We start from the raw sequence: 18,830 nt of genomic DNA on the forward strand, positions 1-18,830 counted from the left end.
CCTCATTACGAGTATGGCGGTAGCCATGGTGCTATTAGCCCCATGGCTGCCTCCATACTGGGCTCCAATACCGGGGTCTGTGAATCAGGAATTACCGGGTCATTCCGACCTTGGAGGACCCGGTAATTCCTCATGCACAGAACCATTCCCCGTTCCCATTTCAGCCCCCATAGGGCTCAATGGGAATGGGGATGGAGCTAATAACGGGCCCGTTAATAACAGGCCCGTTATTAGCTCCTAGGTCCCCTCGCGGGACCCGGGCTCCCTCTAGGGGTGACAACAGCCAAAGGTACTGCATCGGACAAACATACATCTGGCCTTTAATTATATTGTTAGATTCTTTGATTAACCCTTTGAGCAGGCCCTTCTCATTCTGTTTGCAGCCCCCACCTGCTGATTCATACACAAATGGCTGAATTCCTGCATCACATAAAGTGTGACCGTAACTTGCTACTTATCGCCCTAAACATTAGCAAATACAAACTGTTATCGGCTACGTTACTGAACATCGAAAACCCAGGCTTGAAGCATTCTCCTTATGGATTTTATAAGCATAATAAGGTGATGAACAACTTTGCAAGCCCTTGGCCACTTGCAAGGATAACATTAACTAGCAACATAGAAAACAGATGATAAAGAGAATGCAAAAATAAATGAATGAGTACAAGTACCAAAGAAGAAGCACAGAAGAAACCAATAATAAACTAAATGCATGAGCCAATTAATACATACAAATAAGTTGCATGGTTAGTGCTGGAAGGGAAAAAAATACTCCTTGTGAGGGGAGGACAAGGGGTCTGGTCAAGGGGCGTGGCTGAGTAATCGAAGCTGTGATCTGTGTTTTTTATTGGTATCAACAATCACCCTAACATAACTATGTCTGTAAATTGCAAGGCACATGTACACATTTTGACAGCTTCTGAATTGATGTGAGACTTCCGGCAGGCTGTTTCTGCATTCAACCTCATGCGTGCGAATATTCTGGGCTACTTGTATGGCAGAGGCACGGGAGGCCGGCTCCGATACTCCAGTGCTAAAACACACAAAGAGGAACTCCATGGAGGGAGGGGAGTCGATGGAGGTTGGTGGGAGACACAGGGGGAGAATATCAAGTGCCACCTGTGCAGACAGCAGCAACCATTCCCACAGATAGAAAGGGACCAATCTTGCCGCAGACAATAACAGGCAACAGACAGCCAAAGACTGTTCCCGCTGCCGATAGGAAAGGCCAAATCTTGCCACAGAGGATATCAGGCACTGGACAAAATAATCAACGCAAGGTGCACACATCAGACAACTGAAAACCCTCAACTGGATGACAAGCTTTGGGCAAGGATAGCCTGGCAGAAAACCCTGTAACAGGCCAGGGAAAATAGCTCAACTCCTTCTCTCGACGAAAAAACAGATCACTACGTGGCCCCAGCTTTGAAAGTGACACAGGCACGTGACATGGCACAGTACTCCTGATTGGGAGAACATTAGTTAAACAAGGCACTATTATACTACATCAGCATAATGGAACAAGAAATAACATTTAGTGTGTTGGCTGCTAATTCCATAGCATTTCCAGTTGTCATGCCAACCACAAAGTCAGCTTTCTTGCGCTCCTTTACTCTCTTCTCTGTAGCAATGTTGGTGATATTTTGGTGGCAAAACCAACTATGAGGGGGAGGGAGAGGAAGGGCATTTAACCTTTCGTCAGCTTTCTCTCCTTTGTCTGCTTTCTCCCTCCACTAAGCGTGCATGCTCGCCCTGTCTCTCTCTGGAACAAAGTGAAAAGGAATGCGGAAAGATCTTTGAAACAACTTTAAAACATTTCTACATGTTGATGGACAATTCTCAGTCTGGGTGTCAGTGTTTGGGGGAAAGTATTGTGTTTCCACAGGTTTTAATGTAATCCCACTTGTGTTTTGAAGTTACTTGTAAAGGATTACCAAGCATATCTACCAGTCAAATCCCATTCTCTTCTGCCCATAGCACAGGGCTTAGTCTGGAAGTTTACAAGCAACAAGGATGTCATAATGCTATGTAGTGACAGTCATGGAAAATAAGGAGCCCCTTGTACAGGAACCCAGAACTGTACGTGTCTGCCATTTGAGGCAATATATTATCACAACATTACACAAATACACCACTTTACCCATCCCTCAGTATGTGGCTTTGGCATGTATCACCCTCTGTCTGATGGACAACAGTCCTGAATTCTCTTACCTTCTGTAGCCACATTTTTTCCATTTCTCATGTCCCTAAATTCGAATTGGTGAATTTTCCCTCATGTAACGACCAAGCATGAATGGCTCTTGAAGGTTAGTTTTAACATCCCCTTCCATCTTTCCTCACGTTGCACTCTTTTACACAGGCAATCCCTGTCTCTGTCACTTCTGACATTGTGTCCGGAAATCCGAGGTTCTATGCCGGGCCGATGCAGGGGCTGCATAAAGATACGCTGCCCGACCATGCTGGCCTCTAGACCTCACTAGTTTCCCGGGCACATCTGTGTGCTTCCACTAATGCTAGTACTTCCTTCCAAGTCACTAGAAAGGCCCATTACTGGAAAATGCTTGTTAATGTGAGATTATTTTCCCTCTTGATTCACTGCCTACATTTACACAAAAACACCCCCTCTCTATACAAACACATTACCTCTACCTCAATCCCATCACATCATCCCAATTATTTAGCGGTGTGTGTCTCTTTTCTATTTCCCCTCCTCTCCTTCCCCCTGACACGTTTGCCCTTTTTCCTTCTTATTCCTCCTTGCAGTAGGGTCTAGTGGCACCTGGTGGAATTTCTCAGACAAGGGACCAACTGTGTAAATCCACTTTAGCTGTGATTGGCTTTATAAAATAACACATAACATAATTTTTAAGACTGCATTGAAAGCATGAAAGATGGTTCCCGGATTGGTCCCAAATTCACAGCAATTAACAGACATTTAATTTGCATCCTTTTCTTGAGCCACAGAGATCTATTTATATCATTGAATGCGCCGGGGCATACTAGCGTGCCATATCACCCAATTCAGGGTAAGGTAAGTTATGAACCATCTCTGATTCTAGGTCAGGGATCCGGGAAGGCCTCATGAACCCTCACTGCTTTTGCTCACCCTTCCTGGTTTATCCATTCAGAGAACTAAATCCCACAGAGGCTGGGGCATTGTTCTGTTGCATACGGTTCAGCCGAGGCAGGGATAAGCAGGGATCAAGAATGTTTCATAGTAAATGTACTTCTGGAACAATAGGTCCTAATATGGGAGAGGCAGAGGTATGAGAGGTGACGGGAGTAAATGCATGAGCTTGATGCGCAGCACAAAAGAGATGGTTTGTTAAACCATAGTAAGTAATCTAGGATTCACAGGGCCAGCAGTGATGCTACATAGGTCAGGGAAGAACCGAGACCGTGCGCGGCTAGTGTGTCAGCGGTAGGGAGGAAAATGGGCAGACTGGATGACCCTGGTGGTAAATATCTGCGGCCATATCCTATGAATAGTGGTTGTAAGATCCAGGCAACATCTGCAAATCCATAACCCAAGATGCTGAGACCGAACATCAATATATCCAAGTTTATAAAGTGAAAAATCCCCATGTCCCAACCTACAGAAACAATACTGTATTCCCCATGTGCATCCTTTACTGGTTTCTTCAAATTCCCATTAAATGGAACATAGGTTTGTTGGTTTGTCAATTGATTGGATATTTGAAGTCAGCTTGCAAATTAGTTATGTGTTCATTGCATTTCTGCGATCTTTTGCTTTCTTTCATGGCTCATTTTCCTCATGGAAACCTGAAGATGAAGTCATTGTGTCTTCCCCCTTGAGAAGTGTGGACCTCACATCTTTGCTCTTTGGAGTAGAAGCTGGTCGTGTTTATATATACAACGGGAACAGCATATTAACTGGTCAGATGACAGATGATTGCAAATCCTGGATTTCTCCATGCCCAGAAGAAAGGGTAAGAGAAATCAGCTATCAGAGTATACCATAGCACCCTCGAAGCCTCATTCGTGAAAGGAAGAGAGGCCACTGCAGTTGGGAGCAGAACTTGTTCCATTGAGTTGGGGAATGTGCTCTTTCATATTGAGAAATGTGTGTCAAATGTGTTACTCTTTTCTCTACAGTAAATCCAGAGGCATGTTTGTTTTTCTGTAAACTAGTTTAAGCCAGATCTCTTACGAGGTGTACTAGATGCATTAAAAGATATTATGAAGAGTATGCCTTTGTAAAACAGAACATAGTAAATTCTACAGTCACAGATATTCTGCGATCTGCTAAATTCAATCCAATCCCAATGTATTTTAGAAAGCACTTGTTCACTTCAGAGGGCTTCCTGTGCTAGACACACAACATGGTACAGTATACAAAAGTAAAAGACAAATAGTAGTCCAAGGGAATAAAAAAGTACAGTTTAAAAGACACTGGGGGTGGTGAATAAGACAACCTACTTACTATTCATGACACAGGAGACAGCAGGAAGACCCCCAATCGCTGTTAGCATAACTAGGAAACAGTGAAACTGTGACAAGAGCAGTATTCCCATGCACTTGACAATTTCATATAAGTCAGTTGTACGTGGCATACCCCAAAACTCAACCTCATTTATCACTGAAAAGAAGAGTAACATGGTGAGGCCACTGGCTATCTCGTAGTAGGAGGAATGTATGAGAAACCTAGATTGGGCAGGGCTAGCAAAATCCACTTGACCTTTAGCATAGTCTAGTACTTTCCTTTGAAAGCCATAGCATGTAAATGGCCAGGAGATCAGAATGTAGCTGATCTATTCTGACTGTGGCGAGAGGCTAACATGGCCACTCCTGCACCTATGAAATAGCACAATTCAATGTGACACTGGCCTGTCATCAGCAGCGCTCAGTTCGAATCCCCAGCACGGGGCGCTAAAAGAAATGGCTTTTTTTACTGTCCCGTGCTAAGGGTTTCAACCCGGCCCTACCATTCACAATCCAGTGTTGCAGCGCACTGTGCTGTTTCATAGGTGCACAATTTCTTTTGTTTTATACAATAGACTGACACATAAATCCTGTTATGGGCTTTGTGTCAAGCAGTCTGAGAATTTCGAAACTCCCCACGTAAGTCATAGCACAGTGCAACATGATACTGGCTAGTCACCAGCAGTGTGCACGTTCGAACTCCTTGCATAGAAAATAAAAAAAAATGTTTGTCGGGCGGACTGGCTTAATGTGAGCCCTAAGAGAGAGCCGGCGCACTCAAGGTTTTGGGAGACTGCCAGGCGGAGCTCTGCTCATAGTATAGATTGTTTCTCTCTGCAGTGTTGCCGGAGAAAGAAAAAATCGCCCTCAAACGTGTTGGGGCTTTGCAAAGTGATAATCTTGTTCCCTCGGGAGCCCTGCAACCCCCGAGTTTGGAGAACTTGGTTCTGTACCTTCTTTGTTAATGATACAAAAGGAAAGACAGCAACTGGGCTCACTGCGGTAAACTCCAGAGCTTGTAACTCAGCTCCCTTTCAGGGAGACAGCTTTCTTTTCTCGTGTGTTTAGGCCGGCTCGAAGTGAGCTTCAGGGTCCCTCCATAGGGTGTGTCCTTCTGGACTTCGGTATTCGTGGCCCTGGGGTCATTGGAGTCCCTTGGAGAATCTCCAGAGCTGTTCTGTGACTGTCCACTGCCCAAGTGCGCCTGACGTTGTCACGACATACACCTGCATAATTCCCACATGCATTGCACTGCACATACACCCACATTCTGCATACACCATGCCCTCCACACCATTCTCACACTGCACACCGACTCTCATACTGGCCTCACACTGCACATGCACCCTCACAATGTACATGCACTTTCACACTGCACAGATGCACCATGATCCTGCACACATGCACCCTCACTCTACACACACACACACTAAACACATCCATGTACAATGCCCATGCACCCTAAGCTGCACACTCCATGCATGTGCCATGCACTGAACACATTTCCACACAGAAACACACACGCATACAATACACGCGCACACACACACACACACGCATGCAGTACACGCACACACGCGCACACACACACACACACACACACTGTGCATATACACACTGTGGACACGCCTACATGCTGCACATACATCCACACATTGCTCATGCACATGCACACTGCAAATACATGTACCCAATGAAATGGACCTCAATACCGCGTATAGGCATCCAAGCTGCACATACATTCCCACAATGCACATACATAGCAAACCTGCACGTAGACACATAACATGCCCATCTAGACACACACACGCACACACTCATACAGGACATATTGCTAAACATATGCACACATTCCCACATACTAAAGACACACACACACACGTATTATGCAGTGCCTTTAAAATAGCGAGAACTATTGCCTTTGCCAAAGCTTGTTTTGAGTTAGTGTTATATAAAGGTTGATGGGATGGATCTCTGATATTCTACAACACCTTAGAGCCGAGTACAAAATGACTAACATTCTTGAAGCCCCTAAATTGTGCCTCTTCTAGGATGTGCTCTGTTGGAATGAAAGCAGGAACAAGCGCGGCTGCTTCAAGACTAATCGTCAGCTTGGTTTGGTTTCCTTGGTGTTGTGCAAGTGCTCTAATTAACTACATCCGATATTTCCTTTCAGGCCCAGTATGTACTTATTTATCCCGAGGTGAGTGATCCACATACATTATAAAAACCCTTGGCAAAGTAATGCAAGCTTTGTATTTTCTTCATGTGTTTGACAACCTAATTTATTTTACAGGACAAATCCAGATTTGGAAGCTCTCTGGTCGCTTTAAAATCAAAACAGAAGGTACAGTAGAAAAATAACTCCATCGTATGTGTCAGGTTTTGTTCATGAAAGGTATTTTGCATGTGTTTTCCACCAACCACATTTACTTTGTGGTTTTCTATTTTGACTCTATGTCAGCCATGTATGTTTTGTTTGGGCGCTTTGTCTATATTTTATCTATGTGTGACCCCTGTCTGTATGTGGTAGACTGCAGCTACCAGTAAGTTTCCCATTGGTTTCCCTTAGAACATACCCCCACCCACCCTACTCCCACACTCTCTAATCCCACCCACCCATACTCTCTCTACTCCCACACTACCACCCTACCGCACTCTCTCCCACTCTTTCTACCCCCACCCACCCTACCCCCTTTCTCTCCCACTCTCTCTACCCCCACCCACCCGACCCCCACTCTCTCCCACTCTCTCTACCCAGGCCCACCCTACCCCCTCTCTCTCTACTCCCACCCACCCTACCCCCTCTCTCTCTACTCCCACCCACCCTACCCCTTCTCTCTCTATGCCCACCCTCCCTAACCCCACCCACATTACCCCCACCAACCCACCCGCCCTAACACCACACTCTCTACCCCCACCCACCCGCCCTACTCCCACTCGCTTTACCTCCACCTGCCCTACCCCCACTCTCTCTACCCCGATCCATCCACACTACCCCACTTTCTCTACACCCACCCTACCCCCACTCTCTCTACCAGCACCCACCCTACCCCCACACTCTCTAACCCCACCCAATCTACCCCGACTCTATCATCCCCCACCCACCCTACCCCCACTCTCTCAACCCCCACCCACCCTACCCCGACTCTCTTTACCCCCACCCACCCTACCCCCTCTCTATAACCCCACCCACCCTACTCCCACTCTCTAATCCAACCCACCCATCCTACTCCAACTCTCTCTAATCCCACCCACCCACACTCTCTCTACTCCCACACTAGCACCCTACCCCCACTCGCTCCCACTCTCTCTACCCTCCCCCACCCACCCTACCCCCACTCTCTCCCACTCTCTCTACCCCCACCCACCCGACTCCCACACTCTCTAATCTCACCCACCCATCCTACTCCCACTCTCTCTAATCCCACCCACCCATACTCTCTATACCCCCATCCTACCCCCACTCTCTCTACCAAAACTCACCCTACCCCCACACTCTCTAACCCCACCCAATCTACCCCGACTCTGTCATTCCCCACCCACCCTACCCCCACTCTCTCAACCCCCACCCACCCTACCCCGACTGTCTTTACCCCCACCCACCCTACCCCCTCTCTATAACCCCACCCACCCTACTCCCACTCTCTAATCCAACCCACCCATCCTACTCCAACTCTCTCTAATCCCACCCACCCACACTCTCTCTACTCCCACACTAGCACCCTACCCCCACTCGCTCCGACTCTCTCTACCCTCCCCCACCCACCCTACCCCCACTCTCTCCCACTCTCTCTACCCCCACCCACCCGACTCCCACACTCTCTAATCCCACCCACCCATCCTACTCCCACTCTCTCTAATCCCACCCACCCATACTCTCTATACCCCCATCCTACCCCCACTCTCTCTACCAAAACTCACCCTACCCCCACACTCTCTACCCCCATCCAACCTACCCTGACTCTGTCACCCCCACCCACCCGACCCACAGTCTCTCAACCACCCCCACCCTACACCGACTCTCTTTACCCCCGCCCACCCTACCCCCTCTCTCTCTACCCCGACCCGCCCTACTCCAACACTCTCTAAACCCACCCACCCATCCTACTCCCACTCTCCCTAATTCCACCCAACCATACTCTCTCTACTCTCACACTACCACCCTACCCCCACTCTCTCTACCCTCACCCACCCACCCTACCCCACTCTCTCCCACTCTCTCTACTCCTACCCACCCTATCCCCACTCTCTCCCACTCTCTCTACTCCCACCCACCCTACCCCCTCTCTCTCTACCCCCACCCACCATACCCCCTCTCTCTCTATGCCCACCCTCCCTAACGCCACCCACCCTACCCTCACCAACCCACTTGCCCCAACCCCACTCTCTCTACCCCCACCCACCCGCCCTACTCCTACTCTCTCTACTCCGACCCATCCATCCACCCTACCCCCACTTTCTCTACACCCACCCACTCACCCTGCCCCCACACTCTCTACCACCACCCACCCTACCCCCACACGCTCTACCCCTACCCACCCTACCCCGACTCTCTTTACCCCCACCCACCCTACGCCCACTCTCTCTACCACCACACACACACCTTTCCACCACTTTCTCTCTCCCTAACACCCACCCTAGCACAACTCTCGTTACCCCCACCCACTCACCCTACCCCCACTTTCTCTACCCCATCCAGCCACCCTACCACCGCTTTCTCTACCCCCACCCACTCATCCTAGCCCCACTCTCTTTCACCCACCCACCCTATACCCACTTTCTCTACCTAATTCCCACCCACCCTACACCCATTCTCCCCCATCCACCCACCCTACCCTCACTCTCTCTACCCCCACCCACCTTAGCCCCACTCTCTCTCCCCTCACCCACCCAACCCCACTTGCCCCTCCCCCCACCCACCCAACCCCACTCTGTCTCCCCCACCCAACCCCCACTTCCTCCTCTCCCACCCACCCACCCTACCCCCACTCTCTCTACCCCCACCATATCTCCACTCGCTCTACTCCCACCCACCCACCCTACGCCCACTCTCTCTACCCCCACCCACCCACCCTACACCCACTCTCTTCACCCCCACCCACCCACCCTACACCCACTCTCTTCACCCCCACCCACACACCCTACGCCCACTCTCTCTACCATCAACGCCCACTCTCTCTACCCCCAAATCCACTCTATGACAATGTTCTCTACACCCAGCCACTCACACTACTCTCTCTACACCCCCACACTCTCTACCCCACACACACTACCCCCATTCTCTTTACCCCCACCCACCCACCTTACCACCACTCTCTCTCCCCCCTAACACCCACCCTAGCACAACTCTTTACACACACCCTCCCACACTACCCACACTCTCTCTACCCCCACCCACCCTACCCCAATCTTTCTACCTCCACAACCTGATCCCCATGCTTTCTACCCCAACCCACCCTATTCCCAGACTTTCTACCACAAACCCCCACTCTCTCTATCCTCACCCACCCATACTACCAAAATATCTCTACCCCACACACCCACTCTACCCCATCCAACTCTCTCTAAAAACCCAACTCTTTCTACCGCCATCCACCCGCCTTTCCCTACTCCTTCTGAGCTTACGGCCCTTTAGGAACGTGCAGGCAATGGATGGGATCACAGAGACAAACTCTAAGTCCAAATAACCGAACCAACTCAGGAAGATGGCAAAGTACTGTTTTATTAACAATGATCTAAAACAAGGAGTTACAACGAAGATCAACGGATGTATGCTCGATTTCTCTCAGCGATCTTTTCACAAAACAAAGGTTATATATCCAAAATACGTCAGAGGTGACATCATACTATGTGGCAAATAATGAAAAACCTACTGGGGATCGGGATAGGCTTAACGGGAACATCTAAGTATATCATCTATTGGAACTAGTATTGTAATTGGCTGCCCAGGTGGACTACATGTGCCTACCTTTAAAACATGTCATCATCAGAAACATTAGATACACAGTTTCTCATTGGTTCTAAAACTATAAGGTACTTTGCTATATGGACCACTCCAATTGGTTGGCATGCTTGTGCCATGTCTGGAACATTGAGTTCACTTAGCAGCATGTAAACCCAGACCCAGGTGCAAGGAGATGGGCTTGACTCTGCATCCCCACCCAATTAGCCCAACATCTCTCATCGCCCATGCCTTCTGCCATGAAGATTGACTTTGAACTTGGCCTTGCAGAGTATCCTTGTCTCTGAGAATACATGGGAGTGAAGGCACTCGCTATCATGTTCTAGGACTCCAAGTTTGAAATTTATTTTCATCATTGGTTCACGTGACAGGAGACCACAATTTGCTCCATTCTGCAGCTTTTAACTGTCTTAAATGAATTAAACTTGGCACTCTTGGTGTTCCTTCTTTGCACCTTAACAAGAGACGATTCATCCATCGTACATTCACTCCTTTCTGGAATAGCTAGCTGACTTTGGCTGCTTCAGTCTTGACTTCAGGCCAGACAGCCTTGCCATGCAGCTCCATGATTCAGCTCATTCTTGCTGCAACAAAGGGACTGATTCATGGAATTTGTGCGCCAAAAAACGGGGATTTGTGCGCCATTCTGCCCGCAAATCCCCATTCGTTAAACATTTTTTCCGCGCACAAATTCCATGAATCAGCCTCAAAGTTTTCTCTTCCCTCTTCAGGGGTCCTGGCTTACTAAAATTCATGATACCAATGTCCAGCTTTTATACAATGGCGGCTTCGTCTGCATTCTATTCACTACATATAGCCAGCTTCTATGATGACTCAGTCTACTTGCATTTCAGCATCTGTATAATTATTGAACAGTTGATTCTCTGCAGCACTTTGTGCATGTGTAATTTTCTTTTTCGTATTTAAAAGTTCACTTGATTCTTTACTTCGTCATTAGTCTCTTCAGGATATATACATCCTTTTCAGCCAGTATCCTGAGATGTTGTTCATACTTTATTATGATGTCACAGGCTTCTTTTCTTTGCTCTTTCTCATATTCCTTCAGGGAGTTCCTCCCTCTAATTGTCATCCCTTCAGAGATACATTCGATAGGGTTGTATCCATGGGTAGCTTCTTTCGAACATACTTTGTGGTATTGGCACAACTGCTGGTGTCAAACACGGCACAATCTCAAGCTTTCAACATATATGAGGTAGGGGAGCAGGCTTTCCTTCAGAGGCATGCAGCTGCTTCTCTCCATTCCCCTCTCTGGTCGAGTCCTCAACCACCTCTGCAATTGTTTCCAGATCCAGGTATTTTCTCTTGCAGAAGCGTTTCTTTGCCATCCATATCTTCATCACTCCCCTCGGAGCCTGCTGATTTGACATGTTCATCTACACTCGAGGTCATGTAGTTACATTGTCCATTCGGGGTACAATAGACCCATTGTCCAACATACTTCTTATGATTCTTTGGATACAGTAACTTTGTTCCTTCAGGTGCTACAATACTGGCCTCTATGTATTTCCTGACAGTGCCATCAGTCAGCTCATTGGCGGTTGGTTCAGGCTTGATATCAATCATGATCTTCATCCCTACCACCTTCTTTGCCATTTTCCTGCATTGGGCAATCACCATCCTGACTACGCAGAATACAAACATCACCATCACCAATATTACTCAAAGGACTTTCAATATGCTCGCCACCCACTGAGGGATCCATGAAACAAGGAAGCAAACCAACTGTCATCTTCAATATCATACGTCTCATCTTCCATCTTGTTATGTAGGTCTGTCAACAATGTTATGGCCTCTGTCAAGTTTCCACTTTGTTGATCGTGAGAAGGTGTAAATGTGCAACATGATGGCCTTCCTTTGCTGTGATCATATCAAGGAAATACCTGTTCTGGAGGGTCATCAGTCTTATGGCTCTCAGCTCTTCTTTAATGGCATTGAATCCCTTTATGGTAGCATTGATGCCTGCAGAAGCTCCCATCTAGTGATTTGTAACCACTTAGCATTCACCACTGTTTGGATTCCAGACATAAATATATTCATCATTATCATAGCATTCCTGCTGAACAACCTTTGCTCCTCAGAAATTGTATCATATGCTGTTATCGATTTATCTGAGAAATAATGTTCTCTTTTTGTCCGTCAGAGAAGTTCAAGTGATCTTTTTCTCAAGTGGAAATCCACTTTTGGAAATTAACCAATATTCAGGTCGCTCTGAGGAATCGCTAATGCTGGAACATGAATGAGCACTAAGGAACATAATCCTTGGGCAACCTCATATAAGCTCTAGATCCACAAGCCCAATATCGGTCCATAAGGATGGCTGTCCCTTCTCCCATCCTGGGAACGTCAATTGGGGTTTTGCATTCTTTCTTTTATTCCACATGGTTCTTTCCATGTCTTTGAAAGCATAGTGTCGCATTAACCAATGGGATTACAACTACTGGGCCTGATTCCTCTTCTACCCAAGTTAACAATTTGGAGTGCCTGCCCATGACTTTAAGCATCCATCATTCACCTACTGCACCTCTTGTACGTAATCTGTTTTCAGCAGATGAGCTGCACAGGACATAATTCCTTCTTCCCATCCCTTTTTGGAATTCACTCGTCCATAGATCAATAATTGAGTTTGTTCCCAACATCCAGGTGATCCGGCTACTTCGGTCACATCAGTGAAATTCATCCACTTCATGTCTTCAATGATCACCTCATCCTGTCCTTTGGCAGGATACACAAGCATCTTGCTTTTCCATCCAGGCTCCTTTTCCATTTGTAGATTCTTGAGGTAGCCATCTTGGTATGGAAATTACCAATTTGATCTCCATTGCAAGGTCGCCCAACTTCCTTGGAACTATCCTCGAGTAGTACATGTTGAAAGATGGCTGAGGCACTTTGCACCATGCTCTGGAACCTCCTTCAAAATGAAAGTTCTTACTGTATTCATGACGTAGGGGATGAGAGAGCAGACTTAGCAACCATCATTAGATGCTTTTCCCCCCCACCTTTTTCATGTGTTGGTATCACGCATGTTATTCCCCAGGTGAGCTGTATTATCTAGATAGGTATTTATCCCTTCACTATCTTCCTGTGCATCTCTTTTGTGTCTCCCAATATACTTATAGAAATCAAACAGCCTGTCTTTATTTGTTTTCACAGTGGGAGAACCACAGGAACTCTTTCTTCAGCAGAAGTACTAAGATGATAGAGTCTGTGAAAAAGAAGGAATAGAAAGACAACCAGAACAATCATGCAAATATATATCATGCATAGAAATCTGGGCATCCATTTCTCACTCCATCCTACTGCTTGCTGAACTTGTTCACATTCTATGATCATGCCACCTGCTTCATTAATTATTTTAATACAATCATCAAATGTCTTTTATGTCGGCAACTGGTTAATTTGTACAATTATAGCAATAAGGAGTCTTCATATCACTGGACCGTTTTTTTTTTGGATCCTGTAAGAAAGAGTGAATATTAACGTCTCTTCTAGCAAGAGCAGGGTAAGATTGAAGTATGAACACAAAGACAGAAACCACAAGCCGATGAACGTCACTGCCGGCAGGTACCATATGTTTTAATCACTTAAAACAAATATTCTCCACGAAATGAATCTGTATACTGGTCTTTTTTCCAATTTCTGATCAAGAACTGACAATTAGGCATAACTCTGATTCATTATTCTCTGCTTCAATATATTTCTAAAAGTTAATTTCAAAATTCTTCGCACTCCCTGCTAAAATAAATATAAGGAGTGTCTGTTGAACTCCAGTCCAAATAAAGTATGCATTAATCACTCGTCGTTTTATCGTCCTTCTTCTTGGTCATCAACGGGTCTGCACATGCGGAAATCCTTCTTGTCTTGCTTCTGTATCAGCAATGGTGGGAGGGACAGTCTTGCCTTCATAAATCTTCATGTCGCTCAAGTGCAACCAAGCTCTTTTTTCTTGTACTTTAACTGCAGAAGGGGACACTTCTTCGACAATAAAAGGGCCATGAAAATGTGGCTCATGCCACTTCCTGGTATAAATGTTAATCAGCACTAGGACCCCAGCATATATCTTAGGTGGTGGTAATAGTTCACTTGGATTGGTTGCCGAATGATCTTCTTCCGTGCTTTTAGACCGACCCCCTTGGCACTTGACTTGAAATGAAAGAAATACTAGAAGTCATACATGTCAAATAATCATGCATCTCATCACCTAAAGTTTTAGCTACACTCTGGGCATCACTCTTATTCCCAGACAGAGGTGTAAGGGGCGTTCTCATTCGACGACCTGTCACTTGCTCATGCAGGTTGAGGTGGTGGTCTGATCCTGGCTGATTCCAAAGGGCATATAAGGCCTGGGATAGGCAATACAGCCATCCCTTTTTCAAAGTCAATGTAATCTTGATGATCCTTTCTTTGAGGATGCAGTTGAGTCTCTCACTGTATTTTTCGCTTTCGGGTGATAAGCAGACGAGAACTTGTGTTTTATACTTAGTAAAAGTCCTATTTGTTCAAATAGCTCATTAACAAAATGTGGCCCATTATTGGAGTTTAGTACCTCACACACACCCCACCTCAGAAATACTTTGTGCGCTAAGAACTTTGCTGCACAAGTGGCATCAGGGTGTGTACACGGACCTGCCTCGATCCACTTAGAAAAGGGATACACCACCACTAATAGATACCTATATCCATTACATGTCTGCAGCATATCGACATAGTCATTATGTAGATGCTGAAACTGACCATTTGGTCGAAGTATTACTCCTCTTATTGTTCTCAGTGTAATGCCCAGCGGTAAACTTCTGACACACGATACACTTCACCATAAACAGTGCAACGTGTTCCAACAAATTAGGAATGAACCAGTAATCTGCAATACTAACAGCAAGACTTTCTCTAGTTACATGCACATGGTAATGCAGCTGTTCAAGCGCAACCTTCAATAAAGTTACTGGCATAACTGGCTTTCCAGTGCTATAACTTGTTGACATAAATCTTCCATGGGGGATAAAGAAGGAACAAGTTACTTACCTGTAACTGTTGTTCTCCAGCATGGGTCTGGCATGGATTCACATGCTCATGAATATTCCCCGTCGTCAGGCCGGGAATCCCTGGTAAAGAAATAAATCAGTATCAGTTTCGTTTCTGATCTGTCTTTCTTAGTAGTAACCAATCACTGATCTCTGGGTCATACTGCCCACAGCCAATAACTGCCCTCTCCCTAAGCCCCTCCCCTGGCAGTCATCCACTGATTTGGTAGCACGTAAAGTGGCAGTAAGACCAAGTGAAGAGCCGCAGAGGGGAAGGAGGGAGGGTTTGCATGTGAATCCATGCCAGACCCATGCTGGAGAACAACAGTTACAGGTAAGTAACTTGTTCCTTCTCCAGCATGGGGTCTGGCATGGATTCACATGCTCATGAATACAAGAATACATAGCAGTACACACATGCACAACCACGGGAGGTGGCAAAAGGCTCAACATTAAGCATTACATAAACTCAACATTAAGCAACTCTTACCTCCTCACCAGGCCCACCTTCAGGCGAACAGGTTGCGCAGCACTGCTTGGCTGACCCTGGACTCCTCCCTGGAGTCCCAATCGACGCAGTAGAATCTCGTGAAGGTGTGAGTCGACCTCCACGTAGCAGCCCTGCAGATGTCCAGCAGGGGCACACCAGACAGGAACGCCGTAGTAGCAGAGATCGCTCTGGTCGAATGGGCTCTCGGACGGCCGGGCAATGGTCAGTTTGCCAACCGATGACAGTGCATGATGCAGCCGGAGAGCCATCTGGAAATGGAAGCCTTCGAGAGAGCCTTCCCTTGGTTCACAGGTCCAAAGTTCACACATAGCTGTGATGTCTTCCGAAAACTCTTTGTGCTGTCCACGTAGAAATTCAGCGCTCTAGCCACATCCAGCGAGTGCAAAGTCCTCTCGGCCGGCGACGAAGGCGACGGAAAGAAAACAGGTAACACCAAGGTCTCGTTGAGGTGGAAGTCCAATGGCACCTTGGGCATAAAGGAGGGGTGTGTCCTCAGCACCACCCTTGTGTCGTGAAAAGTCAAGAACGGAGGCTTGCAGGATAGGGCCTGGATCTCTCCCACTCGTCGTGCGGAGGTGATGGCCACAAGAAACGCAGTCTTCCATGACAGGAACTTCAACGGTGCCGAATGCAGGGGCTCGAATGGCGCCCCCATGAGCCTGGTCAGCACCATGTTGATCTCCCACGCTGGGGCAGGGCCCTTCACCGGCGGGAACGATCGGAACAGTCCCTTCATAAATTCCTTCACCAGGCGATGGGGCCACAAGGACGCCCGTCCTGTGGTTCTGGTGTATCGGTGGATCGTAGCCAGATGTGTCTTGATGGAGGCGTGAGCCAGTCCAGCCTTGGCCAGCGACAGTAGGTACGGCAGCACTTGAGGGGCCGTAATCCGTAGAAGGTTAATCTTCTGTGCACAGCACCAGACAGAGAACCTCTTCCACTTATGTCCGTAGCACTTGAGAGTTGAGGATGCCCTGGCCTTTGCAAGAACCTCTCTGCAGTCACCCGGGATATTGTACCCTCCAAACTCTAGTGCTGCAGGAGCCAGGCCTGCAAGTTCAGCGACTCCGGGTCGTGATGAAGTATGGCGCTTCCTTCTCTTCTGAGAAGATCCGCGTCTGTCGGCAGCTTGACTGGTGGGGACGCTGACAAGTCCAGAAGGTCCGGGAACCAAATCTGCCTCATCCACGCCGGTGCAATGAGGATCATCCTGCACCGGGACCTCTTGAGCTGTTTGACGAGTCGGAGCAGCAACGGCAACAGAGGGAACGTATATAGGAACAGGCCGTCCCAGGGGAATGAGAAAGCATCGCCCATGCTCCTCGGCTGGGGAAACCTGCTGGCGAACCTCTGGCACTTGGAGTTTGTCGCCGTCGCGAACAGGTCGATCTGCGGTTTTCCCCATCATCGGAAGAGTCGATCCACTTGATCCTGACATAGTTCCCACTTGTGGCACGAGCGCAGCTCCCTGCTGAGTGAGTCGGCGATGGTGTTTTTTATCCCTGCCAGATGAAAAGGCACCAGAAACATCCCTTGGGCGACGGCCCAATGCCACAGATCCTGAGCTTCCTTGGAGAGGGCTGAGGATCTGGTTCCTCCCTGCTTCCGGATGTAGAACATCGTGGTGGTGTTGTCGGTGAAGATTCTCACCACCTTGCCCTTGAGTGACGGGAGAAAGGACTTGAGGGCCCAGAACACTGCATGGAGCTCCAGGATGTTGATGTGGAGCGGCTTCTCCTCCGGGAGCCAAAGGCCTCTCGCGTGAAGTTCTCCGGTGTGCGCCCTCCACCCTTCCAGGGAGGCATCCGTCGTCACCGTTATCTGGTGAGATGGGGTCTGAAAGTCTGTGCCCGCCATCAGTTTAGCGCGGGTGCCCCACCACTGGATCGCTCGTCGGAAGGTCTCATTGAGTGGGATCCTGTCCTCGAAGCTGCCCGTCGCTTGGATCCAGCGGGCATCGAGGAACTCTTGCAGAGGGCGCATCCAAAGCCTGCACAGGCGCACAAGATATATGCAGGAGGACATCATTCCAAGGAGGGACTTGATGGACCTCACCCTGGCCACGTCTGTGGCCAGCAGACGCTGCACCTTGCCCAGGATGGCCTTCGTCCTTTCCTCCAACGGCGAGGCCAGACGCGCCATGGTGTCGAGCTTGGCTCCCAGAAACAGTGCGACTTGCGACGGGACCAGGTGGGATTTGGGAAAGTTGATGGAGAATCCCAGGTCCGTGAGCAGCTGGACGGTCTTCGCTGTGTGTTCTACGGCGAGCTCCCTTGTCCTTGCTCGGATGAGCCAGTCGTCCAGGTAGGGATAGATGTGGATCCCCTGCAGGCGCAGCCGTGCCACCACCGGTGCGAGGCACTTGGTGAACACCCTGGGTGCCGACTTCAATCCGAACGGGAGGGCCTTGAACTGGTAGTGCCGTCCTTGGACCACGAACCTGAGGAACCTTCGGTGTCCTTTTAGAATGGGGATGTGGAAGTACGCATCCTCCAAATCCAACGACGACAGAAAATCGCCCTCCTCCAGCTGTCCCAGCACGTGCTGGAGGGTGACCATCTGGAACTTCTGCGCCTTGATGTACGTCGTCGCAGGTCCAGGATGAGGCGCCATCCCCCTGTCTTCTTTTTCACAAGGAAGTACCTTGAGTATACTGCGGAGCCCAGGAGCCTCTTCGGGACAACCTCAATGGCACCTTTTTTGAGCATCGCCCTTACCTCCAATAGCAGTTGAGGGACGTGAGTTTCCTTCCTGGCCATGGGTGGAATGCGGGGGCACTTTTTTAGAAATTCGAGGGCGTGCCCCTGGGCCAGGGCGTCCAGCACCCAACGGTCGGTGGAGATGGACTCCCACACGCTGACTAACTTTGCCT

At 48.2% G+C, this 18,830-nt stretch overlaps 1 protein-coding gene across 1 annotated transcript in view; it reads left to right on the forward strand.

The window, feature by feature from the left end:
- Window positions 1-18,830, forward strand: part of GPLD1 (glycosylphosphatidylinositol specific phospholipase D1) — a 701,308-nt gene that overhangs the window by 655,379 nt on the left and 27,099 nt on the right. The window contains exons 22-24 of the mRNA XM_069613627.1: window positions 3,790-3,950; window positions 6,620-6,646; window positions 6,740-6,790. Of these exons, the coding sequence (XP_069469728.1) occupies window positions 3,790-3,950; window positions 6,620-6,646; window positions 6,740-6,790 (239 nt within the window). The remainder of the gene's footprint in view (window positions 1-3,789; window positions 3,951-6,619; window positions 6,647-6,739; window positions 6,791-18,830) is intronic.

The sequence above is a fragment of the Ambystoma mexicanum genome, chromosome 5p (assembly GCF_040938575.1).
Source record: "Ambystoma mexicanum isolate Mex_15411 chromosome 5p, UKY_AmexF1_1, whole genome shotgun sequence".
Classification (NCBI taxonomy): Eukaryota; Metazoa; Chordata; class Amphibia; order Caudata; family Ambystomatidae; genus Ambystoma; species Ambystoma mexicanum.